Below are 27,032 nucleotides of genomic sequence, written 5' to 3'. Positions count from 1 at the left end.
TATAGATTTCTCAGTTGATTTATTTTAGCCAGCATCAGAATAGTTCTTATGCACCATATTTGAGTTCAATTCAGAACACTTACTGAAGGCCCATTAGCACTTACTTGACCCAGTAGATGGTGGAGAAATGTGTTGGTCACACTCAGTTACCTTTTGAGCAGCCTGTCCTCTAGAACTTTGTGCAGTGATAGAGATGTTCTCTGTCTGCAGTATTCACTTGGTGGCCACTAAGCCACTGAGCACTTGAAATGTAGCAAATGCAACTTGAGAGACTGACTTTTTCATTTTATTTACTTACTTTTGATTAACGTAAATAGTCACGTGTCTAGAGGCTACCATATTGGACACTGCAGCTTTCGAGAAAAATGTAATGAGTTCTGAGGTAGGTGATTTCCCAGGTCCATCTTGAATAGCTGGGCCCTCGTTTAGCAACGAAGTACATTCTAAACCTTAAGTTCCTTATTGCCACTGGATTTTGCTCCATAGAAAGAATGTAGTGATTAGGGACTGAATCCCTAGAACCACTGGAAGAGGGCTGCCTTGCCTGATGTGGCAAGTATCTCATGGATCCCATGGCCTCAATGCTTCTGAGGTTTTTCTGATATTACTGAAATTGTTTCTATGAGGAAATTTATATGGGGTTTCTCCTCTCACCTTCTGGCTGTTGGAAGTGCATTTTTTAGGGGTACCTAGGGACAAGTCCTTGATGCTTTCCCAAATGGCACACTTACTCCCTTGGAGAGTTCCCCCATCTGCCATCCCCCTCCTGTCTCACCCCATCTTCCAGTTCTGAGTTTGCCATCTGGGGCAGGAAGTTTCCGAGAAACAGCAACTGAGAGCAAAATTCACCTCTTCCTCTTGTCTCCTTTTTGTCTAAAGGTAGACTGAGTTTAAGTCCTCTTCTTCCCCTTTACCCCAACCCAGGAAATACTGAACCTTTCACAGAGGTCGGGGCATACCTGTCCAGGAGGTGGTGCTGGAACTGCGGTCCTGGTGCCTGTCCACAGGCGTGTGGATTTGGACTCAGACCAGGAGCCCTTAGGGCTTCCTTGGTGTTTGTCACCTGTCAGTGTCCCCTCACACACCTCACCCTCTGAGATCTGCAGCCTCTGTGCCTGGTGGAAGAAGAGGCCAAGGGTCTAGGAAAAGAAGTGGAGCAGACTGTGACTTCCCAGATTACATCCATCCCATGCAGTAATGACATTAGGAGTCCTGGGTCCTTGTTTTGGCTCTGCTATTGACAGCTCTGACCTTGCACTTACCACTCAATCATTTGCACTTCAGTTTCCTAATCTATCAAAAGAGGCCCACTCGGATGTGTTAACTCTGCTGTTTTGTGATTCTCACTGGGAAAACGGGAATTGAGGGAAAACCTCTGCCTGCTGCCATGGCTGCCTAGACAGTGTCCTTCTCCACCAGCAGCTTCATGCTCTTGCAGTAGTGAGAGGTTTTCTGTACCGTCTTCCCCTCAAGCGTTAGAGAGGGTTTTTGCCTCAGCAGGAAGGAGGACTTGCCTAGCGGCTTGTAAGCAGCAATATTCCAAGGCCACATCCAGAGAGGTTAAGGTTCCCGTCGCCCCTACGTTCTCACAGAAGTGATGTCAGGCAGCAGGTGCCAAATCTTGGGGCTTGGCTTGGTTCAGCCTTTGTATCAGGGATGCGAGGCACAATCAGCACCCCACACATGAATCCAAGACTGAATGAGGGCTGCTGCTGTGAGCGTCCCTGGCCGGCCGTGAGCCTCGTGTGTCTGCGCAGTGGGAAGCATGGTGTTGAGCCTGCCCGCTTTATAACAGGGCTCCCTGTGCCAGGTGGACTATAGCAGCGTCATCACATAAACATCCCTACTTCACTGTGAGTAACCTTTCTTTCCCCCCTCTGGATTTTAACTCTGATCCCTTTGTCCTTAACAAACAAGTATTCTAGGTCTGATGTGAGGCTGTACATAGACACTGTCTCATTATCCAGTTAATCTCTGTTTGCTGTCACGGATTCAGCCAGCAGTGGCCCTTCAATTTGAAACCTTTTTTTCCATTGTCACTTACGGGAATTGCTGAATGACTCATTATGCCGTGGTCAGCCCTCTCGGGTTATTTGCCACAATAGGCCTGACCAGCCAGATTAAAGTGGGCAGTAACTGTAAGCTGCCTGTGTCATCAGTTCAGGATCTGTGTCCCCGGTCAGAGCTCTAAATTGAACATTGAGTTCAGCCTGTTTTGGTTTAGTGCCTTAGGAGGCAGGCACTTTGTCAGTCTGTGGAATGGATGGGTATGTGCATGGTACAAGTTAGGGATTCCAGGAATAAGGCAAAGGGCTGGGTGAGTCCCACTTTAGGGTGCATACAGATCACTGGGGAAGCATTTTTCTGCCCCACCCCTACAGGTTCTGATGGAGTTGTTCTAACAGGAGGCCTTGGACTCTGCATTTTAGGCATGCATTCAGGTGATTCCTTTTCCAGGTAAACAGCATCCTGAAAACAGCATCCCAGGGGCTTTGGAGGAGTGATAGGTTCAGGTTTCATGTGGGACATACAGGAAACAACTGGTTTTTTTTTTTTTTTGGAGACAGAGTCTCGCTCTGTTGCCCAGGCTGGAGTGCAGTGGCGCGATCTCAGTTCACTGCAACATCCACCTCCCGGGTTCAAATAATTCTCATGCCTCAGCCTCCCGAGTAGCTGGGATTACAGGCACACACCACCACACCCAGCTAATTTTTGTATTTTTAGTGGAGACGGGTTTCACCATGTTGGCCAGGCTGGTCTCAAACTCCTGACCTCAGGTGATTCGCCTGCCTCGGCTTCCCAAAGTGCTGGGATTACAGATGTGAGCCACTGCGCTGGGCCAAGAAACATTAATGCATTCCATTCTGCAACATCAATGCAGTCCACCTTAAAGTGGGACTCACCACAGCCCTCTGCCTTATTCTTGGAGAGAATAGAAGACAAATAGGCTTTGTCTCACAAGCCAGCTCAGAGCAGTTAATAGTGGCTGCAGTGGTGAAGATTCTGAGGTCATGCTCAGCTTGTGGGGGATCAGCAATAGTGATGTCCTCCATAGGCGTGGATGGCACCCGTGTACCACACATCTGTCATCTTGGTGGCCTGGACACAGGGTCGAGAGACCAGATCCTCAGCTGGCACAAGGAAGGCAGGCCAACATGCAGGCTATGATAAATCCTTATAGTCCTTGGCTACCTTTCCCTTCCTTTAAGGTTTTAGGGGTAGGTGTAGACAGCAGCAGATGCTATAGGAAAGGCTCAGTGCATACTGGTGACAGCAGATGATGGCACCAGATTGAATCCTGACTTGCTATTTATCAGAAGTGTGACATAGGGCAACTTATTTAACTCTGTTCCTTGATTTATTCATCTGTAAAATGGGAATAACAGTATTTACCCCAGAAAATGGTTATGGGGATTAAATGGGATGAAATCTCTAGAGCCCCTAAAACAGTGCCTGGCACATAGTGAGGCCAGTATGTGCCAGCTATTGCTTTTATTATGAGCTTATTGTGATTTGTGGGTACAAAAGTATTTTCAGCTCTTTGGAGAAGGGAACTTTTGGAGTCTAAGATGCTCTTCTGGTGGCTGGGCTGTGAAATTCATCCAAGAGGAAGTTTCATCAGATGCATCTGAATGTCACGAAAACACTTCTTCCTCTTGTAAAAGGAAAGCGTAAAATGTATGAGTTGGCTTATGCCTTCTGATAACTTATGCCTGCCAGTGGAGCTATGGGAGGCAGGCCACTGAGATACCTGGTGGATAACTATTGATTTTTGCTTAAAGTTTTGAAAAGGAAGAATTCAGTTGGATTTTTGCATGGAGAGGATGTTACCTGGGACCTAGTTTCAGAAGGAGGTTGCTGGCATTACTGATAGTACAGTGAAAAGACCCAGCAGCATTGAAACATTTATGAGCTGGCTGGAATGGCTTTCTTGTAAATTGTAACCAGCTGCACCGTTGTTTAGCAAAGCCTGCCAGGGCAGCTCCAGCCTGGGCCAAGTATTCTCGAAGCCCAGAAAGCTCACATGAGGTGCGTTTTTCCCACTTACCTTATTAGCTTTCACCTAAGTGACATTGATGAAGCTCCTACTGTATGTCTAGCATTATGCCTGGTGTTGTGGGGGATGCAAACAAAGTGGCTTAGTCCCCTATCCCACAAGTACTTTATGCTCTGGTTGGGTAGATATGCCAAACACTTAACAAATTTAAAAAAAAAAAAACGAAACAAAACTAATTCCATGCACTCTCTGTAAGGAGCCAGATGAATACATACAGCAAGGACCTTGGGATGTTCTCTTTGGTATTTACCGCACAGCACAGAGTGGCTGAGATGTGTACTCAGCTGTAACAAGTACAGTCTGTGAGGAAGGCCACATGGTTCCTGTGGGAGTTGAAAGGGACAACACGTTGCAAACTGGGGCACGAGGAAACACAGTGTGAGACCTGGGCGGGAAGGGCAGTGGAATTTTCAGAGAAGGATTTCTGGGCTTACTGACTCGTACCAGCAGAGGCATAAACATACCACGTGGAGAAAATGACAGGTAGAGCGTTTTTGCAAAGCATGGAATCTGGATGAGGGCTGAGCTCAGGATGCTATTGGTCTTCGAATGCCGGAGTGGGAGCTGTTGAACGGTTCTAAGTAGGAGAGTGAAAGACCAGCATGGAGGAGAAGTAAGACTGGGCAGTGGGGTGGGAGGGGCCATAAAGAGAGAAGCAGCAGTGAAGCAGGAGTGGAGGCAGCATCATGGCCCTTGTGAGAGCCTGACCTGGGTCCACTGGAGAGACACTCGAGAGAGACTGTGGCTTGAGGGACACCGTCAAGAAACTAATTAGCAATGTCATCTGCCTTGAAAGATGTAGGCTTTTTTATCCACCGGTCAACCTCTTATGTTTTACAGATCCAGCCAGTTATTGAACAAACCTTTCCTTTTTCTAAAGTTCCAGAAGCCTTCCTGAAGGTGGAAAGAGGACACGCACGAGGAAAGACTGTAATTAACGTTGTTTAAATAAAAATGCAGTTTAGTGATTGTTGACGTTCTTATTTGGTGAGTGCCTGTGAGCCCAAATTTTTTTCTAGCCATCCCTTTCAAACATTTTTCCAGATTAGATTATACATTCCATGATACAAGCTTTAAAAAATAAACACACCATTTTGGCCAGTAATTGATATAAAAATATCAGCACTTGGATTTGTCTGTAGTCAGTAGAAATTCTAGGTTTTTTCAAGCTGTTCCTTCACACCGGCTTTGCAGGTTGCTGTGGCACCTTCTATTTTACTAGCTTAAACTACTTTATTGTCTTTTTTGTTTTAGAGACAGGGTCTCGCGTGTCACCCAGGCTGGAGTGCAGTGGCACAATCACAGCTCACTGCAGCCTTGACCTTAAGCGATTCTCCTGCTTCAGCCTCTCAAGTAGGTAGGACTACAGGTATGCATCACCACACCCAGCTAATTTTTTTGTATTTTTAGTAGAGACAGTTTTGCCATGTTGCCCAGGCTGGTCTCAAACTCCTGGGCTTAAGTGATCCACCGTGTCAGTCTCCCAAAGTTCTGGGATTACAGGCGTGAACCACCCTGCTGGGCCTGATCGTCTTAATGTACGATACTAAAACTTTCAGTGTATAGATGGATGTTGGCGTGAAGAGATAATTTAAAGCTGGTTCCTTCTTGAATTCATCACTGAGCACCTTTCTAACTGCCAAGGTTTCCTTTTTTGTTCCTCCACCATAATGTGGTCACCACAGCTCTTAAAGTTCTAAATCTCTTAGTGTCATATATAAAAATCTGCCTGGTGATTCATTTGTTTATGCTCTTAATATTGAAAGGTGAGAGCAGAGTTTCTAACTTTTTAAAACCCTTACATCTTGCATAAGGATTAGGCCTGTTTCGGCAATTGAAACATGCTTCTCTGAGGGCTTTTCCATGGAAATTGCAGCCTTCCAATGGAGCCCAAAGCTTGCCACTTTGATGTCAAATGTTTACATTTAGATATCTCTCCAATCAACCCATTGCAGTGTGCACTTCGAATATTCATTTACGGTAAGTGTTTTTACTTCCTAATATACTCATCCTCAGTATTGCACCTGATATGCTTGCTTGTAACTTTTGATGTAGACCTGTTTTGAGATTTCTGCTTGGTTTATTCCTGTTAGACACTCGTTTGGTAGCATGTATGTTAGATGTAGGCTTTTCTCTAAAATTGCTGGTCTGGTCTTACTACCGAGTTATTGCAAAAGAAAAAAAAATCTGATTTTCCAGGTGTAAATACCAGCTGCTCTTGACTTCCATCTGGAGCAGCCTCAGCTCTTTTCCTGGAGGGCTCCCAGGTGGTAGTGGGAGTAAAATACTTGAGCCAGGACCTCACTCATCCTCGTTTCCACTCAGAAACTATGGAGTTTGGAAAGAGAGTGGTCAGCAAATCTTTCTTGCTATTATACCAGCACCCCTCAAACCTGCTTCATCCTAATCAGACATTTGCTTCTAATCTGCTAGCTGACTCTCTTTGAAGGGTGAGATGAGGGCTACTGAATGGACTCTCAGATTTCATCAACATAGTTAACCAGAAGCAAGTTTATTTAAGAGATCAGTTCAGCACAGGCTACTGTAGAATGTCTTACCCCACCATATTGTAATGGTATGCACAAAAGGCCTAAAATCAGAGCTATACATCTAGGAACAAGACAGATATGTTGGATGCTGTTGTACATGCACCAATAATATTTTAAAACAAGACAAACTATTCCAGTGACCATAATTGCCTACCATAGACTCCAGAGAAGATCAGCATTTTAGAATTAGAAACACACTTGAATAGATGGAAAAGAAACAAGCTGTTCTACCTGTGACAAGAGCACCAGTATTGAGTGATGAGGACAAAAAGAGGAAGAATATATTCAAGGAAATGTTTAGCACTTTTGTTCAAAGCTAGAACCCACTGTTGGAAGAGCAGCGTATGGGCTGGTGTCTTGTCAGTTGTTAAGCAGTTTGTTTGCATTCTTGACATGCTTACTGCAGTTGAGGATTCCAAGATTGCTTGAAGATTGATTTGACTCCGGTCAAATCAAGACTTGACCAGCAACATCCCTAAAGGTCTCTTTTCCTTCACTTTCTGGGGATAATTAATTGCTGGTCATCCTCTTGAGCCTTTCACACCTCGTTTAGTGGCTATAGTGCCCCCAAGACCTGAGGCTGTCCACCAACAGCTATACCCTGAAGCATGGCTGTAGAACACTGCAGGGAAGGCAGCCCCATGCAGGCCATGTGTGGATGCAGGTGGATAGGAGGGCAAGAAATTAGGCTAAAAAATCTGAGTTTAGCAAAAAAGTATGTAACATTGCTTCAGCACTTGTAGATGAGTAAGGATGGCTCATAAATTAGGTCATAATAGTGTTCCAGTAGCAGCTATAAGAAAGGCATTAAACAACCCTCATTTGTGACATTCTAGGGCAGCCCATGGATGAGTTAAAATAATTCAAATCCTGGCTGGGCGCAGTGGCTCAGGCCTGTAATCCCAGCATTTTGGGAGGCTGAGGCGAGTGAATTGCTTGAGCCCAGAGGTTCGAGATCAGCCTGGGCAACATGATGAAACCCCATCTCTACAAAAAAAAAACAAAATTTGGCTGGGCTTGGTGATGTGTGCCTATAGTCCCAGCTACTTGGGAGGCTGAGGTGGGAGGATCACCTGAGCCTGGGGAGGTAGAGGCTGCAGTGAGCCGTGATTGTGCCACTGCACTCCAGCCTGAGATCCTGTCTCAAAAAATAATAACTCAAATCCTACTAACAAATGTTACCAGACTTTGACATTAAATTTTTAAAATGTATTAATTTTTAATATGAACTAAAAGAAAATAGTATTTTGTTTAGAGTTCCTTAAATGTGTGAATACCTAAGGCTTTCCCATTGTGCTATGCAGCATATTTAAAGGTTCCAGAAAGTGTTTAAGGCCAAGAACCAAAATTACAGGCCTAATAAAGTATTTCTTCTCAGATGCTAAACAGTTCTCTACCTTTCAAACTTAAGCCTTTGTCTTACCCTTTAAAGCATAAGGGCTTTGTAGGTCCACAAAGTTGGTAAATTTGTTCCAGTTCTCTCCTGTCACTATCTTTGGAAATAATTGAAAATGTACACAGTCTTGAAGTCTTGATATAACATTTTACAAAATCACCCAAAAGCTGCTAATTAGGCAACCTGTTTAAGCAGCTACCAAAAATGAAAGGCAAGAAATGAAAGGAGGACAAATTATTGGTTTAAAGCTATGATAGTCTTTTGAAACGATGAGTAAGTTCTCTGAGTCATGGCAGCATGATTTAAGGTTGAATTTAGAATCAATGAAGGAGGAGTCGATCCACTTTCCAGTCTGGTCTTCCATCAGCATTGTCCTTTTTAAGAAATAAGGTGGCTGGAAGGACCTCCAGAAGATTCTTCTTCCTTCTTTGTTCAGGTATATAGGACCATGGCTTCCCACACTTGTGTAAACTTCTCTTTGCTGACAGTGTTGAGGATAATGTGATTTTGATCATACTGTGTGCCCCCTAAAAGAAAGGAAAATAATAAAAGATGAATGTGCCCATGGTGAAGGGTCTATAGCAGACACAATTCCCCTAACACCAGTACAGCAAAAGTAAGCAAGTAAACAAGGTGTAGAACTGCATGCCTCAAGGAGGCAAGGCAGGGAGGGAAGCCTGGGCCCCTGTGGGATGAGAGGGTCAACCTGCCATGGGTGAATCTGTCCAGATCCCACCATCGGGGCACCAGCACCTTCACACAGGACATCCCACCTCACGGGCTCCTTTTTCTACCCAGTTCTTAAGAGCTAGTCCACAGTCACTCTTACAATGTCTGAAATTCAAGGGAACTGGGAAAACCCGAGAGAAGGGAAAAGGAGTAAAGAGACTAACATATATTTGGTGGTGAGATGGTAGATTCGAGACACCAGCGAGGAAAGAGCAGGCAGTCCTGGCAGTGGTGGAAAGGTGGGAGGAATGGTTATCGAGGAACAGCACTTGCATGAACAATGAAAACGGGCTGTATTAGGTCAAAGGGGAGATTTGGATGACACCCGGAAGTACATAAAGGGACGCGGTAGCATTGTCACTACTGGGGACTCAGTTGGTGGATAAAATTTCATAGCATTTAAGATGCTGAGTACCACAGTATTGTAAAACTATTATCATGAACTCTCTCCCTGTTACCAGAATGTTTGTAAGATTTTCCAAAGGTGCTTACTGGATGTTTCAGATACTTTAGTGCTAAAAACAGCCTCATGGCTTCTTTCTTTGGAGAAGTATCATTAACAAAAGGGTTATCTGATTTTTTTTTCCAGTGTAGAATAAAGATCCCTTCAGATGGCTTATCCTTTTTTTAGCATAAACCTCAGCACCAAGGATGTATCAACAAAGACCCCATCAAAGTAAAAATCTGTGCATTTTGATGCAGGGAGTGACTGGTATTGAAAGCATGCTTCCTCCTTGGATCAAGAAGAAATAAACATTCTTTTCGCCTTTGAAGCATTTACAAAATATGAAAAAGGTTTGAGAATTTACACAATAAATCTAGGTATTATAGTTGAGGAAGGAAATCGTCTCTTCTCTTGTGAGACACTGATTTATCATCATTGGTAATCTACAGCCTCTACACAGCTAGATGTATGGCTAGATGTACTATAGAATACAAGGGTAAGGTGTTTTGGGCCTTTATGTGTAAGTTTGTAGCAGTAGGGAAAAAACTACCAGCAAACCCTATACTCTGCCGAGACAGAGACACACACAGCATACTCCACTGAAATTTCAGGAAGTATTAAAGTCACAATGTCTCTTTTCATTCTTCATTATAGTATGTTAAAATACTTTTTGTATTTTAAGAGTATCTTTTGTATTTTAAAAGTAAAGTATCTTAAAATACTTTCATATAAATTCAACTAGAATCATGAAAACTAGAAAGTTCTTGAGAAATAATTTGATTCATTCTCTTGCCTTTGGAGAGTATTTAAATTGTGCAGACTTCATGTTTTTTAAAGTGAACATGAATCAGCTTCCACTGTTGTTACAAGGTATGTGGTCTGGAATAATACATGAATGTCTACCAAAAGAACTCATTTCCCAAACACAAGAAGATGAGCTAGAAGACAGATGCATGATCTAATAACTCTAAGGGCAATTTTAATAGATAACAAATGGTTCAGTAGTTGTAGCTAATGGAAATCATGGTCTGCTAGTAAGTGCACCAACGAGAAGAGAAGTGTTTATATTTTCCTTTGCATGGGGTGTGGGACGTGCGGCGCTGCTCTCTCATGTCCACAAGATGGCACCATTCTCCCAGTCTGAGAAAATTAAATTCAGTTTAACAAGGAGTTAAGACTGTTGTAGCTAGCCGGGCGTGGTGGCAGGCACCTGTAATCCCAGCTACTCAGGAGGCTAAGGCAGGAGAATCGCTTGAACCCAGGAGGCGGAGGTTGCAGTGAGCCGAGATCGTGTCATTGCACTCCAGCCTGGACGACAGAGTGAGACTCCGTCTCAAAAAAAAAAAAAAAAAAAAAAAAGACTGTTGTTGCTACCGTGCTAGATACTGAGATTTCACAAATATACGGGACATTATGCTTACTCAGCAGGCACTTGAGTAATTTATATAGTGTCATTTAGGAAGGGGCTCTGGAGCTTTAAAAAGAAGTCTTAAGAAACCTAGAGTCCCACGGGTCATGTCAGAGCCAAGACAAGGAGTGAGGTGTCCTTCCTTCTGGTCCACTGCTAATGTGACAAGTCAGGGACATCCTGTGTGCCTAGCGCATCTAGAATGTAAACTGTCTGAAGCCAAGGAGGAGGCTTTTTTTTTTTCACTCTGGTGCCCTCCGTGTCTAGCACCGAGCCTGGCACATAGTGTGTACCCCGTGAATACATGTTGAAAGAATAAGAGAAGAAAGCTCTAGCTAAGGATCATAGTGTTGTCCACCCTGGACATAGGAAGCAGATCACATTTGTAAAAAACAGGAAGGTTTGGTCAGATTTCCTTTGAGAACTACATACCCTACTTTCTCTAACATTGCGTCAAAAACTCCATTTTTTCCAATTGAGTCACATTTCTTTGGTGTCTCTGGAGATTTTGAAACTCTTGTCAACACTGAAGCACTCTAGTGCAATAAAGTTTATCAAAATAAGAATAAACAAAGATCTGCATAATTCTTAACTAGTTTGAACCTCAGGTTGATCATCTATAAAATGAGTATTTCACCTGTCTACATATTGACAAATCTGTTGTACCAAATGTAAGGTGAGGGAGCTGTACTATATGCTACTGTTCGGTTTCTGAATATTGCATTTATTTTCTTATATCCAAGGGTACTGCTTGCATTTTATATGATCTTTGTGGTCTCCATCCAGCCTGTAGTTGCAGTGCTTAGTTTGTGTTCCCTAAGTGCCCCCTTTAATGAAGGCAAAGGCATTGTTTGCTTCTGAGCATCTTTCCAACTTCTCAGATTCTGTGTGATCCTAAGTCCACTGTTTTAAGTGGGTTGGCCAAGCTACCTACCTGGAGATCATTCAGAAGTGACAGCCACTTTTGCTCCCCATACAGTTACCAAAGCCCCTGATGAAAATGTCCAGATTCATTCTCCATTATCCAGAAAAGTTGTTTTTTAAAAATCAGATTACAGCACTTTCTTTATCCCTACAACTTTTTTTTTTTGAGACGAAGTCTTGCCCTGTCGCCTAGGCTGGAGTGCAGTGGCACAATCTCGGCTCAGTGCAACGTCCGCCTCCCGGGTTGACGCGATTCTGCTGCCTCAGCCTCCCAAATAGCTGGGACTACAGGCGCCCACCACCACACCCAGCTAATTTTTTTGTGTTTTTTAGTAGAGACGGGGTTTCACCATGTTAGCCAGGATGGTCTCGATCTCCTGACCTCGTGATCTGCCCACCAGGGCCTCCCAAAGTGCTGGGATTACAGGCGTGAGCCATGGCGCCTGGCTCTTTACCCCTACATCATAAACTTTAATGACAGCATTGGCCTAAATCCCTGATTAAAGTAAAATTGAGTCATTTTGTAGTGATGATTTAAAATAGAGTATGTAATATACTCATAAAAATTAAAAAAAATTAATGGAGTATGTAGTATGGTTACATTATCACCAGTTCGCTAAATTTACAAAACACAATTGTGCTGACTTTCCTGATAGGGAATAAAAAAGTGCCCATTAATTTAAAGCAGAATTACCCCAGATGACATGAACACACCATCTGCACCTGTCAATAGCAACACACTAGTTCACTGAGTTCCCACACAGAGGTTAGGTCATTCTTATGTTATTTTTAAATGACCATCAGTGGTTCTCCGGGTGTGGGCCTCAGACCAGCAGCATTGGCAACACCTGGGAACTTGTTGAAAAGGAATTATCAGGCCCCACCCCAGACCTACAGACTCAGTCTCTGAGGATGTGGCCCCACAGTCTAGTTTAACCCGCCCTCCAGGTGATTCTGATGCAAATAAAGTTTGAGGACAACCACCCTAAATTTATTCTCCCCCAAGCACCATCAGTTCACTCCCTATTAGCTTCATTGAACACATGTTGCATTGAAATCCTGTAGGCTGTGTTAATTCCTTTGAGATCTTAGATCTTTTCAACGAAAGGTCACGTGTATACATGAGAATCATCAACTCTACTGAACTAAGTGCAATCACGGCCCTTCAGCTTATGATTTTTAGCCTAACACTATTATAATAAAATAAATGTTTGAAGTCAGCCTATGGCCAGATTCTGGTTCAGCAGTTACAGCTGTGAGATTGTGGCCAAACTGGCCAACCCCTTTGAGCTTCCGGGGGTTTTTTTGTTGTTGTTTTTGTTGTTGTTGTTTTGTCTGTAAAACTGGGGAGAAAAGAGGGAGAGGGGATAATGTAGACCTCATAGGGCGGCTGTGAAGATGACAGGAGATGCTGTACTGAAAGTGGTTAGCACACAGCTGGCACACAGTAGGGGCTCTCTTACTGTTACTACTAATAATACATTCATCATTTTCAAAAGTTATGAATAGATTTTTCCTTAACTAAAAGACATACACATTACGATAAAGAAAATAAAGGAAGTGACCCTTACCTTTAATATCTAAAACTAAATTTGGCTTCAACTTGCTGTAAATCCTGCCATCGGACTTCAAGCTCCAGAACTGGCTGTCAGCATTCTGGTCCAGGGCCAGGCCTAGCTTGGAGCCAGATGTTACCAGGCTGCCCACAATCGTCAGGCAGCAGTCTTCTGCTATCTGCTCAGTGGAAAAGACCAGATATCTTAAATATGTATCCAGCTGTAAGTCTCATAACAATTATTTCTCTGGTTACATTGAGCTTTAAAATTATCTTAGTTCCTAGCTTCATTTACCCCACATGAGGCAGTTCAGCTCTTAGCCAACTAGAATCGGACAATAAATATTTATGCCATTTATTTCAGATGACACGAATGATGGGAAAATCTCAATGTGCATCGTCAGAGACTTCTGCCCTTTGCAAGACTATCTTACTAGTAGGGAAAGCCTCATAACATTAGAACTGCCCATCATATTCTTCCCTGTCATAAGTGACCATGATCCCAGGCAGGTTCTGTAGCTATATCTCCCTCTGACATCTCTACCTCTGCTTGGCCTGACCTTCCAGTATATGACTGCACCTCTAATTTTGTAGCACTGGGTGGCTAAAGGGCATTTTATTATTTTAAAACTCGGAATTGCATTTATTAGCATTTGTCTTTCCTTCATGAGAATTAAAATTTTCTAAACAGGCATGCTTTCCAGCTATGAAAACAGAAAAATGCAGACTCACTAGAGGGTGTTTTAATGCAAAGATTTTATGAGCCCTTCCCTGAAGTGAATCTACCCTTAATATATAAATAATATATGGCGGTCATGTTCACATGCCATTAACAAAAATTACTGGCCAGGTACAGTGGCTCACAACTGTAATCCCAACACTTTGGGAGGCCAAGGTGAGAGGATCACTTGTGAGACCCTATCTGTACAGAAAAGTTTTAAAAATTAGCCAGGTGTAGTGGCATGCACTTGTGGGCCCCAGCTACTCAGGAGGCTGAGGTGGGAGGATCCCTTGAGCCCAGGAGGTCGAAGCTACAGTGAGCTGTGATTGCACCACTACACTCCAGCCTGGGCAACAGAGCTAGACTCTGTCTCAAACACAAAAACAAAACAATGTTGCTATAAAAATGCCTGTTAAAAGTGTATTATTGTAGGCCAGGCGCAGTGGCTTATGCCTGTAATCCCAGCACTTTGGGAGGCCAAGGCAGGTGGATCACAAGGTCAGGAGATCAAGACCATCCTGGCCAACAAGGTGAAACCCCATCTCTACTAAAAATACAAAAAAGTTAGCTGGGCGTGGTGGCACACGCCTGTAGTCCCAGCTACTCAAGAGGCTGAGGCAGGAGAATCGCGTGAATCCGGGAGGTAGAGGTTGAAGTGAGCCAAGATTGTGCCACTGCACTCCAGCCTGGTGACAGAGCAAGACCCCATCTAAAAAAATTTAAATAAAATAAAGTGTATTCTTCTATATTGAGATGAAAGCACTGCGATAATCTAGGAGACTTTTTCTCATTGACCTATTGAATTCAAAGTTGTTAAATAACATCACTGAAATGTCTGTTAGAAATAACTGCTGAAAGACACCATTTTCTTGGATTGTTTAAGACAATTCAAAGGCAGAAAGCTTCTTTTCATGATTCCATATTACAACTACTTCTGTTTCTCCTGCTAGTCCTTCTATGCATGTCCAAACAGTACTTCTGTTTACTGAAAGAATTCCCCCTCCAGCACAACAGACCCAATTAACGAGTTGTACTCCTTTTCGCAAGGCTGTGTTCCTTCTGCTGACTCACGGGGCACCAGGTTTTTTTTGTTTTTTTTTTTTAAAGAAAATCAGGAGCCAACGGTCAAGCTCACAAAATCAAGGAGTAAAAAAGTTTTATCTACTATAGAAGCATGAGCTTCTTTCATAAAAATCTTACTACAGTCAGCTTTTAAGTGTCTGTTAATAGTAGGAATGATGCAGGAGGGACATGGGCCATTTTCTAATTTACAACATATGACACTTAGGAAATGGACTGTGTAGCACACAGAGGGATCTCTTTACCCTTCATCCCGTTCTGTGGATTTCCCCAAAACAAACCAAGAGTGATTTTTGTTGACAGGGCTGGAGCTTATAGTTTGTTTCTGTAACAGATACATTAAGGAAAAAGGGAAGAATAACACACTTCCTTTTTCTACTACTATATAAAAATCAAGCATAGAAATAAATATTCTATCTTGGATCAGTGCTATATTTACCTTTCATTTTAAGTTCCTAGACTGGTTCTATCAGAGCTAGGATATACTGTCATGAAAAAAACAAATTCATTTCTGAAAGTACTCCAGGAATTGTGAAATTGCATCTACTTGAAGAAAAGATCAAAAGCATATGAAAGGATGAGTCACCTCCTAGCAAAGCCATCACAGGCCCCCGTGGAATCCTAAAGCTCACCCTGCATTTGATACATCCTTCTTGATAGATCCAAATCTGATCATCGGCCCCGACATCCTCCATGACCTGTATCCTCAGAAGCTTCAGATCCTCTAAGTTTCCATTGGTTGACATGAATAACCCTGTTGCTTTGTTTCGAAGTCTGAAATAAATTCGCTTCTAGAAGACAAAACCCCCAGCAGTTGTTATACCAGATGTGCTGCTGGAAGCACTGAACAAGCATGAATATCAGGAAGAATCCAAAGTGAGATATGGATTAAGGGTAATTACCATACTCAAGAGTCTCAGAGGTTTTAAATTTTCTCAATGAGAAGAGTTTGACAAAATGTCAAAGCGCCTGAGGCAGGGTGCCTGCCTGTGGATAACTGTGTTTGATGTTCAGTTTGATGGCCTTCTGAAGCAGCCACACCTCTTAGCACCAGAAACTGAGCCCAGATTATTGGGGCAGGGAAGGAGTTTATGGGGTGAGGCCAGTTATAAACTTTGAATAAAAAAATTGGATAAAAAGTTGGATTGCATTTACAAAAAAATTTCAGAGAAGAGTCTATACAGAGCATGGAAAGGAAGAAAATACCTGAACAAAAGGTCGTAGAGAACCTATTTGGCGACAGCCACTGAATTCATACCAATTAGGTACTTCTGCAGGTGACAACAGGAACTGTCGCCCTCTGTAACTGCCATATTCATAAGTAACCCATCTGAAAACAAAAATAACCACAGTAAGTGGCAATTTTCATTTGACAGTGGACCCCAATTACATTTATTTTTAGAATGCTTTCCATTTCTAGACTGAACTATATACTTTTAACATACATTGGGGGGAAAATGAAGATCTTTTCTAGAACACTTAAAAGAAGTAATTTCTTGCAAATAGCAAATTTTTGTTACATGAGTACTTATGCCAAAAAGTTCCATTCTTGAAGAGAAATAGGTAAGTTTTTTCCTCCATAAAGCAATGAAATATTGTCTTTTAGTGGATTCCTCAGTTCTTCCAGGGAACTATTCATAAAATAGCTTCAGTTGTAATAATGGATCTTTAAGTTGTTAATATTTCCAAAGCTCTTAGTAGGTGCTAAATAGGGTTAAATAATAAGTTTTGTCTGCAGTGAGAGTAATCTTTGTTAAATCTAAAAAACTGCTAAGATACTCAGTTCCCTTCCGCTCAGATGCTACCGCTGCACACCTGAGGAATTATGGGTTTAAGCGCAGACTGGCGTGGAAGCAGCCCAGCGCCCTCCTCTCTTGCATATTACATCAGGGAAGAATGCACTCTACTTTTAATACTGGAACTTAAATCCTGGATAAAATTTTATCATTTTAGTCATCTTATCATAAAAACAAAATATTAAAACCTACTGCAAAAAAATCACCCATAATTCTACCACCCTAATATTCTATAATTTTTTTTTCCAGGTAGGTCTCACCCAGGCTGAAGGGCAGTGGCACGATCACAGCTCACTGCAGCCTCAACCTCCCAGACTCAAGTGATCTCCCACCTCAGCCTCCTGAGTAGCTGGGACTACAGGCCTGCACCACCACACCCGACTAATTTTTGTGTTTTCAATAGAGACAGGGTTTCAACATGTTGCCCAGGCTTGTCTGGAACTGCTGGGTTCCAGTGATCTGCCCACTTTGACCTCCCAAAGTGCTAGGGTTACAGACGTGAGTCACTGCGCCCAGCTTCTGTGATTTTTTTTATTTTCTTTTTTAGATGGAGTTTTACTCTTGTCACCCAGGCTGGAGTGCACTGGTGTGATCTCAGCTCACTGCAACCTCCACCTCCCGGGTTCAAGTGATTCTCCTGCCTCAGCCTCCCAAGTAGCTGGGATTACAGGGGCCCCACCACCACACCTGGCTAATTTTTGTATTTTTTAGTAGAGACGGGGTTTCACCATGTTGGCCAGGCTGGTCCTGAACTCCTGACCTCAGGTGATCCACCCGCTTTGCCCTCCCAAAGTGCTGGGATTACAGGCAGGAGCCACTGCACCCAGCCCGGCCTGATTATTTTTTAAATAGATGTAGTCCACCCCAACATCTGTTGTACACAGGTAGACCATACCTATTGTTTTTGTGAATAAAAGAAAAATACTTTCTTAAAAACATGTATTACATTGATGGTACTCATTCATTTTTATATCTTATTCAAAAGTATTCGAAGTTGAGGGGAAAAAATCTTTCCAAGTTGACCTTTAATCATCTGTATAACATCTGCCAGTCATTCCCAGCTAAAGGAAAATCCCAACCCTGAGCTCCAAAATCAGAGGACTTGCTCTTTTTTAAAGGGATAAGTAAAGTCAGCTCTTTCTTACTTGCTAGACTATGAGAGGTGTTAAAGACAAAGTCCTTACCTTAAATAAACTAAAAATCTGGATAATGAAATAAAAGATGCTTTACATATGACTTTTCCCAGTGGAAAAGTGTTCTACAAAGGTGCATAATTATTAACCCTCACAAAAAGAGAGGGTATATGTCAATTAGTTTAAGATAATATAAGAGAGGGAGAAATCTGATCAATTTTTTTTTTTTTTAATTAAGATAGGGTCTTGCTTTGTCACTCAGACTTGAGTACAGTGGCGTGAACACGGCTCACTGCAGCCTCAACCTACTGTGCTCAAGTGATCCTTCGGCCTCAGCCTCCTATGTAGCTGGGACCACAGGCATGTGCCACGACACCTGGCTAATTTTTAAATTTTTGGTAGAGATGGGGTCTCACTTTGTTGCCCAGGCTTTTCTTGAACCCCTGGATTCAAATGATCCTTCTACCTCAGCCTCCTAAAGTGTTGGGAGTACAGGCGTGAGCCACTGTGCCCAGCCCAAACTTGATTTTTAAAATGATCTATTTTATTGAGTCAACAAGTAGGTAACTCACATGCCACCAATAACCTGAACAGAGCGTATTTGTGTGTTGAATCCCAGGGATCGGAGATTGACAGTTTCTGCATTAAGTTCAATCTTTTTTCCTTTGAAGTCTTCTCTTTCAAAGAGAATAATTGTTGGTTCAGAAAATTCCTATTGAGGAACAAAAACAATGTTCAGTTATTCATCTTTGTTAATAATTCAAACTTATGTGAAAATCATCTTGTTACAAGGACAAAACACAAAAAATCTGCTAGATTTGGCCTTTTCATAAACTCCTTTTCCAAGGGAGCCTGGATGTTTGTGTACTCCAAGCTAGAGAGAAAGCACAGAGGGGCAGTTAGTTTCTCCATTGCATAGGAAGGCAGGTAAATATAAATAGTTTGTAAAACAGGAAAAAAAAAAAGAGAAATAGGTATACGCTGGGAATATCGACACTTCTGATGGCATTTATTTTTGACTTAGCCATTTTCACTGGGACAAGGAGGGGCTGGAAAGTCATGGACATAATTGCCGAGGGTCAGAGGGCTGTGGCATCTGATGTTTAGTCGCTTGGTGTACAGTGGTATTGCCTAATCAGGGAACCTTCCTCTTGTATGTATTTTCAAATGTCTTTTTTTTTTTTCTGTTCATCACTAAGACAATGATTCTGTGTACTCATGCTCCCAAACTTTCCTGTAGGAATCATTGTCAAGAGGAGAGAAAAAAAACAACAGGATGGAAGCTCTATGTTCAAACTGTCAATCATTTTAAAGAGGACAACAGCACAAACGTTCACTGTTCAGCAAAATGAAAAGTTGGCAGCTTATGCCTGTTTTTTCAAATTATAGACACTTTTGATTCTACATTAATCTCTAATGATGGTACTGCTAAGATCATAAATGATGCATTAAAAAGCATGTGGGAGGCCGGGCAAGGTGGCTTACGCCTGTCATTCCAGCACTTTGGGAGGCCGAGGTGGACCGATCACTTGAGGTCAGGAGTTTGAGATCAGCCTGGCCAATAGGGTGAAACCCCATCTCTACTAAAAATACAAAAACAAACAAACAAAAAAATTAGCCGGGCATGGTGGTGCATGCTTGTAATCCCAGCTACTTTGGAGGCTGAGTGAGAGACTAGAGAATCACTTGAACCTGGAAGGCGGAGGTTGCAGTGAGTCAAGATCATGCCACTGCACTCCAGCCTGGGCAACTGAGTGAGACTCCATTTCAAAAAAAAAAAAAAAAAAAGCATGTGGGGATTACAATTTTTTCCCTATCCTGCTTAAAGTTTGTGGAAAGGGTGCGGTACCTTACTGCTTCATTTATGTGGATGTGTCCTGACTTGTAAAAAGATTTTGTCCGTCAGTAAACAGAGCATGTTAGTGTGTAGAAGTAGTTTGTGTGGTCTAGGAATTAGTTTATATAAAACATACACGGAGGAAAGAAGACAAAAATTATAGTAGTATTACTACTTTGCACTTTTATTGCACTTTTGAGATGGCATGCCCAAAAATGTTCTAAACACTTTAGTATTAAAAAGCAATTAAATAATTTTGAAGTATTAAGTCACAAAGATATGTAGTCTTCATATGGGTAAAACATTCATTTCCTCACAATTAAAACATAAAAAGATGTCATCTATAGCCTTAGAGTGTTGTGAGCATATATGCCAAGTTCTGGTTGAGGGAAGGCATTGAAATTTTCAAATATATACTTGTAGGTAGCTTTTAGAATTCTAGGCAGAATAACAATCAAAGTCTTATTCATTACTTGTAAGCTAATGAATCTTACTACCTCATTTCATGTTTCTTTGTTACTATTTTCATGTCTCAGTAGCATTTTTGCTATTTAAACAGGCAGGCAGGGATGAGATGAAAACCAACTCACATATGTTCTTCCTACCTTTAAAACTAAAATGAGCAATTATGTGTGTTTAAAGCTTTTTATGAGAAAGCAGTTACCAAAAACTAATAAAAATGTCAGAAACGACAGATACTTCCAGACTTTAATATCTGAACATGATCTTGCAGTTTTGTTCTATTGAATATTACTTCCACTACATCAAACTGAAAGATTTCTGTCCAAAAGAGGGCACTATAATCTGGATTAGCACATAGTGGCAAACTGGGAGAAGTCATTTGATTGCAAATCTCTAAAACACACAATAATAATAGACTAAAAACCTATAAGGAATTTCTTCAATAATAACAACCAAAGGTAGAGGAAGCCAAATTGCAAAGGATACAATACACAATTCCTTGAATAGAAAATGCAAATTATAAATAAGAGATACCAGCCTCACTAATAGTGAAATACAAATTAACCCAATGACGACATACTGCTTTCTGCTCATTCTATCAAGTTGACAAAAATTAGAATGAGAGAATATTCAGTAATGGCAACAATGTGTACTGCTGGTGGGAGTCTCAAGTGGTGGGATCTGGCAGTACTGAATGAAACTGCCTGTTCTTACATGTGAAATCCAGTAATTCTACTCCTAATATATAGTCCAAGAGACTCCCACTCAGGTCCATAGGGATATGCATATGAGGATTAAGTGAGTAAAACAGGGTGGTGGAAAACGTGTACCAGTTAGAATCAATAAACTAGATGTACACAGAGCCAAATGGACAGTTCCATCTCCAAGCCCTTAACTAACTTTAAGAGCAGGTTCTACCGGCTGGTTACCTCACTCTGACCATCAGCTATATGAGGCATACATTTCTGCAACACTATTCACAATGACATACTTACAACATCTATAAAACGAAGAGACTTGAAAGTTGCTCCAGGCGGGCATCCCATTGCAGACAGACAAGGATAATGGCCTTCTTCCAACACGTACTGATTGCCAGTGAAATTTTCTCCATCATATACAACCCAGCTACAATGGGAAAAACCACACACATGCACAGAATATGCAACTTGAGCACTCCCATTCAAGAAGTCTGATTTTTAGAGGTGGCCTGCTATAAAATAAACACAATGCTTGTGGCAAACAGAGTTCTTTCTTCAAAAATATTTGGATATATTTATTGCATTTCTGCTTGTGGCAAAATAATATTCATAATAAGTCAGTTAACTTTGCATTTGGGAAACAAACTTCTTTCTCCACATTCTTTCTGACTTCCCCAGCCTCCAGCCTTCCTTGCTCTTCTCATGGGTGCCACCGTTTGCCCAGCCAGTGGAGCTTCAAGCCCTCAAGTCCTTTTTGAATAATCCTTCTTCAAGCTTTGTGACTAGTTAATCACCAAGGCCTATTGATTTGGTCTATTGATTTCCTTCCAAAATTTCTCGCACACTCCTCTATCCTCATTTCTAATACCTCTGCACTGGGCCAGGAGTCAAAATACTATATTGACTTAGACAAGTCACTTAGCCTCTCTGGTATCAACATTATTCATAAAATGGTGATTTACCATGCTTCCCTAGAAGTTTGTGGGTTTTTTTTTTTTTCCTTTTTTTCTTTTCTTTTGGTGGCCGGGGGACAGAATCTCGCTCTGTCACACAGGCTGGAGTGCAGTGGCATGATCTCGGCTCACTGCAACCTCTGCCTCCTGGGTTCAAGCAATTCTTCTGCCTCATCCTCCTGAGTAGCTGGGACTACAGGTGCATGCCACCACACCTGGCTAATTTTTGTATTTTTAGTAGAGACGGGGTTTCACCATATTGGCCAGACTGGTCTCGAAATCCTGACCTGGTGATCTGCCCACCTCGGCCTCCCAAAGTGCTGGGATTACAGGTGTGAGTCACCGTGCCTGGCCCTGTTGTTGTTGTTTTTAACCCAACAAATGGCTTTTGAGGATTGTGTGTCAGGTACTTTTCTATTGCTGGGGATACAGCAGAGAACCAAAGTCCCTGCTCTCCTGAAGTTAATACTCTAGTGAGCTGAGACAGGTAATTTTAAACATGCACAGGACTGGAGGTAATAAATGAAGCAGGCAGGGGATAACGAGGAGTGGGGATGTGGTAGCAGTATGTCCAACAAACTAGGAAGCTTTACTATCCAACTATGTATTTGCCTTTTTTGTTTTTTCCTGAGACAGAGTCTTGCTCTGTTGCCCAGGCTAGAGTGCAGTGCTATGATCTCAACTTACTGCAACCTCTGCCTCCTGGGTTCACGCAATTCTCCTGCCTCAGCCTCCCAAGTAGCTGGGATTACAGGTGTGTCACCATGCCCGGCTAATTTTTGTATTTTTAGTAAAGACAGGGTTTTGCCATGATGGCCAGGCTGGTCTCGATCTCCTGACCTCAAGTGATCTGCCTGCCTCGGCCTCCCTAAGTGTTGGGATTACAGGCAGGAGCCACTGCACCCGGCCTCCATCTGTGTATTTGAATGCAAAGTCAGTGCTTTTTTGCTGTGCAATACTAAAGGATAGGATAGCATTATTTCAACCATAAAGAACCACATGATTAAAGGCACTATTACTACTATTATTAAGAGACTTAAATCCTCAACACCTCTTGCACAGATTGCTCCAAGGCTTTCCTGACCGAGTTTCCCTGACCTTGGGCTCTCCCCTCTCCATGAAGCTTTTGTACAAGGATTGTTTCAGCATGGCACTTTGAGCCCATTGCCTTTGCCCTGAGTCTTGTGTTTCCTGTGGAAGCCATCTAAACTCAGTGTGCTCAGCTTTGCTTCTCCTCCCAGTACAAAGCCCTCCCAGCAAGCCGGACTGGTGTGCTCCCTGATTCGCGTGTCCACCAGCTCCACTCCAGCGTGTACTTTCTACCTTCCTGTTAATGCAGAGTGCTGATCCTGTCCTTTGAACAATCCACCTTGGGAGGTACCTTGGATTAACTAGAGCCCAACTCTCCCTTTCTAGATGATGGGAAGACATACAGAGTAAAGAACCTGCTCTGAATTCCATTACACAATGAGATGATCTTCAGCTTCTCCAACCAACCTGAAGCCTGCGTCCTCTGGCGTCTAGTACTCAGATGTCGCGAAGCACGCCATTGGACTAAGATGGTGGTTTCGCATAGTGCCAAGCACCTAACAGGCACCACTAAATACTTGCTGATGTGTGAATTCTGTTTTACTCCAGTGATTCAGCTCTGCCAGGCCATTGTTTCACTTACCTGCCTCCTGAAACTCTGCAAGACTTGGTAGAAAATGAATCATCAATTTGACTTGTTGTTTCTTCAAAACTTTGACTGTGACCTTGAAACTGTGGTTCTGAAAACAGGTGAATCTTTGAAAAAGTAAACAGAAACACATAAAATTATTTTCCTAAACACATTAACTAATTTAGCCTTTGAAATGATGACCTAAACATGACCTGTTGACTTTTGTTACAGTAAACTGGTATAAATTTTATAAATCCTTTAATTTTCCATGTCTACATTCATGATCAATTAGAAACATGTTAGCTGGACCTTTCATGACTATTTATTTAATTCAGAGACATCAAAGTAAAATGCAACAACAAAGGTAACTTTCTATAGAACACCCTGTTGTGAAGCTGTGAGGTATTTTAAAGCTTTATTGTGGTCAGAAATCATTGTTCATCAGTTCTGACATTAACGACAAACAGTATTTTGGAAAGACATAGTGTAGTTTCCTTCCTTCTCAATGGAAGACACTTGCTGACTTATCAGAATCCTGTAAATGCCAATAAAGGAGGCTACAGTGGTGTTTGTTCCTCTATAATTATGGCTCTGTGGACACTTCCATTAAAAGGCCGAAATAACAAATGTACACTCCAGATGATGTTAAGAATCAGCATTCAGAAAGCTTGAGTGAGACCATAAAAAATGTCTAGTGTCGACACAGCAAATCTGAAAATTCATTTTACCATCACAATAACTAGATGCTATTGTTTGAAATATTAATCTCAATGTATTAATATAAACTGAGTCAATGTAATGATATAAAATTCAGCTTTATACAATAAGAGCATTTTATAAGAATTATTTAGACATGGGTCAGTACTGTCAATTAACCATTAAAGTAAACTTAAATCTTATTTTTTAAATACAATTATGCTTTCAGGCATAAAAATGAGTAAAACTAACAAAATGTCCCAAATGTCTGATTTTTTTTTTTTTTTTTGAGACAGGGTCTCTGTCACCCAGGCTGGAGTGCAGTGGTGCGATCTCGGCTCACTCCAACATCTGCCTCTTGGGGTTCAAACAATTCTCCTGCCTCAGCCTCTTGAGTAGCTGAGCTTATAGACACAAGCCACCACACCCAGCTAATTTTTGTCTTTTTAGTAAAGACGGAGTTTCCCCATGTTGGTCAGGCTGGTCTTGAACTCCTGAGCTCAAGTGATCCGCCTGCCTTGACCTCCCAAAGTGCTGGGATTACAGGCGTGAGCCACCACACCCGGCCCCAAATGTCTGACATTTGAAACATAAGTTCAGCTTTTCAATGGAAGGCCCCTCATATATTAATATAAAAGAATATTTTTAAAGTTACCTGATTTCGTCTCCTTGGGCCAGTGAAAGAATCCTAAAAATTTTTAAAGGAAGGAGAAAAGGAAATGAATAGAACAAACACATTGAAAAAGTTTTTTTCTTCTAGATTATTAGCAATTACTGCTAAAAATAAACTCAGAATATTTTCCATAGCAATTACTATTACATGAACCAGGAACACACATTAAGGAAATCCAGAATTCAGTTAAATATTCTCATACAAAAATATAACTCCTTACCAAACATATAGGTTGAACAGAAGAGATCTTACAATTTTTGCCTCCCCAGTCCTCAAAACTGGTATAAAATCCTTTATCCAGTATATACTGTTCTCCTGTGAAGTCAGGATTTTCATAGGCTACCCATCTAAGAAACAAAAGCAATAACTTGTTGGAGTTCATATTTTACATATAAAACGATCACATATTTGGATAACTATGTATCATACAGAAACTTTCATTTGTTTTGCCAATTGAAATTTTAATTTTTCTGATTCTCTATTAACCTTTAGAAGCAGATGGGTTTGTCTATAGGACAAATCAAAATGGTAAGCCAGCAGAGAAGAGGGAACACTTATACACTGCTGGTGGGAATGTAAATTAGTTTAGCCGCTGTGGAAAGCAGTTTGAAGATTTCTCAAAGAACTAAAGATAGAACTAGTATTCAACCCAGCAATCCCATTACTGGGATATACCCAGGGGAAAACGAATTATTCTACCAAAAAGATACTTGCACGTGTCTTGTTTACTGCCGCACTATTCACAATATCAAGATATGGAATCAACCTAGGTGTTCATTGATCAATGGTGGATTGGATAGAGAAAGTGTGGTACATATAAACCATGGAATACTATACAGCCATAAAAAAGAATGAAATCAAGTCCTTTGCAGCAACTTGGATGCAACTGGAGGTCACTATCCTAAGCGAATTAACACAAACAGAAAATCAAATACCAAATACTTATGAGCAAGAACATATACTTATGAGCATGTTCTTGCCCATAAGTGGGAGCTAAACATTGGTCATGCATGGACATAAAGAAGAAAAAAAAATAGGCCCTGGGGACTACAAAAGGGGCCAGGAGGGAGGGGGGTTTGAAAAACTACCTGTTGCATGCTATGCTCAGGTTGACGGGTTCAACCGTACCCCAAACTTCAGCAAATCATGCAATATACCCATGTAACAAACCTGCACATGTACCCCCTGAATCTAAAATAAGAGTTGAAAAAAAACTTAATGCAAAAGAAATGGTAAGCGTAAGGGTATCTTGACATGAACTTTTTGGCGTTCTCGCTTATCAAATACTATTTCTTGAGAAAGCTACAAAGGCAGTACTTCTCTGTGCTTTTTTTTTCTAATTGTATTCTAAGGAAACAAAACAAACAGGACTTTCAAGAAGAACCTAGTTCTTTTAATAAGCAATCAATAAGTCCTTTCATTCTCAACCTTAAAATATTTTTGCAGAAAGATCTTAGGAAGCTGTGTCTATTACACAACAAACCACACTGAAAAAGAAGTTAACAGAAGAAATGCTTTTAAAAATGCAGAACTAAAATATTGTTTCCAACAGTGTTTCCAACATCACATAAATATGTAAAAATTAAATAAACAAAATTGAGCAAACTCATAGAAATACTAAAAATAAATCTCTTTTGGAATGTTTTTTTCTCTTTTAAGTGATCTACACCCAGAGGAAAATCAACAAAACCAATTTAATGATGCTATTTCCTATGCAAAGATAAAGTCTTTGAAAGGAAAAGGTTTTTCAGTTCTGTTATATTAAAGAGATACTTAATACCATTATATTGAAGACATTAAGTATCTTTTCAATTAATTCATCATTCTCATGATCCTCTCAAAGCTTAAAGGAATAATATCTATGTATGTATTATGTAGGGTGATCAGAACTTTGCAAAATGTTTCCACATCTGTTATCACATTTAATCTCCTAGGGAGGTATTGGTGTTCCCATTTTACAGATGGGAAAAACCTAAGACACAGTAAGTTAATTCATTTACCAGGTGCCAGGAACTAGACTGGCACTAGATATACAAAGATGAAAAAGACAAAATCTCTGTCCTCCAAAGCCCACAGATGGGTAAGAAGCATCACATGGAAGTATTTGTTGGTATTTGTTTTGAATGGGAAATGACTTGTCCAGGGTGACACAATCGACTATTGGCCAGAACGTGACTGAACCTACCTGTCCTGAGGCCCACCAGGCTCTCCTTGCTTTGTGACCCAACCCGCCATGTGCCCTGGAAAGTTCCCTTTCATT

The 27,032-nt window shown here is 41.4% G+C and overlaps 2 protein-coding genes across 8 annotated transcripts in view; one reads left to right on the top strand and one right to left on the bottom strand.

Moving 5' to 3' along the window:
• RTN4IP1 (reticulon 4 interacting protein 1) overlaps nucleotides 1–17,596 on the top strand; it is a 70,055-nt gene extending 52,459 nt beyond the window's left edge. For 3 of the 6 annotated variants that reach the window (XM_063813332.1, XM_016956065.4, XM_001145925.8), the window contains exon 9: nucleotides 4,898–5,025. In XM_063813332.1, coding sequence (XP_063669402.1) covers nucleotides 4,898–5,005 — 108 coding nt within the window. In that variant the 3' untranslated portion in view covers nucleotides 5,006–5,025. Of the gene's footprint in view, nucleotides 1–4,897; nucleotides 5,026–5,311; nucleotides 5,427–5,871; nucleotides 6,038–16,909 lie in introns of those variants that run through there. The other 3 variants (XR_010158133.1, XR_008548616.2, XM_054686176.2) reach the window with 2 other exon arrangements.
• CRYBG1 (crystallin beta-gamma domain containing 1) overlaps nucleotides 6,551–27,032 on the bottom strand; it is a 211,108-nt gene continuing 190,626 nt past the window's right edge. The window contains exons 14-22 of one of the 2 annotated variants that reach the window (XR_010158132.1): nucleotides 24,993–25,119; nucleotides 24,755–24,787; nucleotides 23,416–23,528; nucleotides 21,088–21,302; nucleotides 18,366–18,505; nucleotides 16,071–16,194; nucleotides 15,497–15,655; nucleotides 13,080–13,242; nucleotides 6,551–8,529 (exon numbers count right to left, since the gene is read on the bottom strand). Coding sequence is in view for 1 of the 2 variants with exons in the window: in XM_518660.8 (XP_518660.7) it covers nucleotides 8,435–8,529; nucleotides 13,080–13,242; nucleotides 15,497–15,655; nucleotides 16,071–16,194; nucleotides 18,366–18,505; nucleotides 21,088–21,217; nucleotides 23,416–23,528; nucleotides 24,755–24,787; nucleotides 24,993–25,119 (1,084 nt within the window). In the remaining variant the exon portion in view is untranslated. The remainder of the gene's footprint in view (nucleotides 8,530–13,079; nucleotides 13,243–15,496; nucleotides 15,656–16,070; nucleotides 16,195–18,365; nucleotides 18,506–21,087; nucleotides 21,303–23,415; nucleotides 23,529–24,754; nucleotides 24,788–24,992; nucleotides 25,120–27,032) is intronic. The other variant, XM_518660.8, reaches the window with a different exon arrangement.

Source organism: Pan troglodytes, chromosome 5, assembly GCF_028858775.2.
Source record: "Pan troglodytes isolate AG18354 chromosome 5, NHGRI_mPanTro3-v2.0_pri, whole genome shotgun sequence".
In the NCBI taxonomy this organism is placed as follows: domain Eukaryota; kingdom Metazoa; phylum Chordata; class Mammalia; order Primates; family Hominidae; genus Pan; species Pan troglodytes.
The sequence above is the reverse complement of the archived record's forward strand: the minus strand, read 5'-3'. Positions and strand labels throughout refer to the sequence as shown.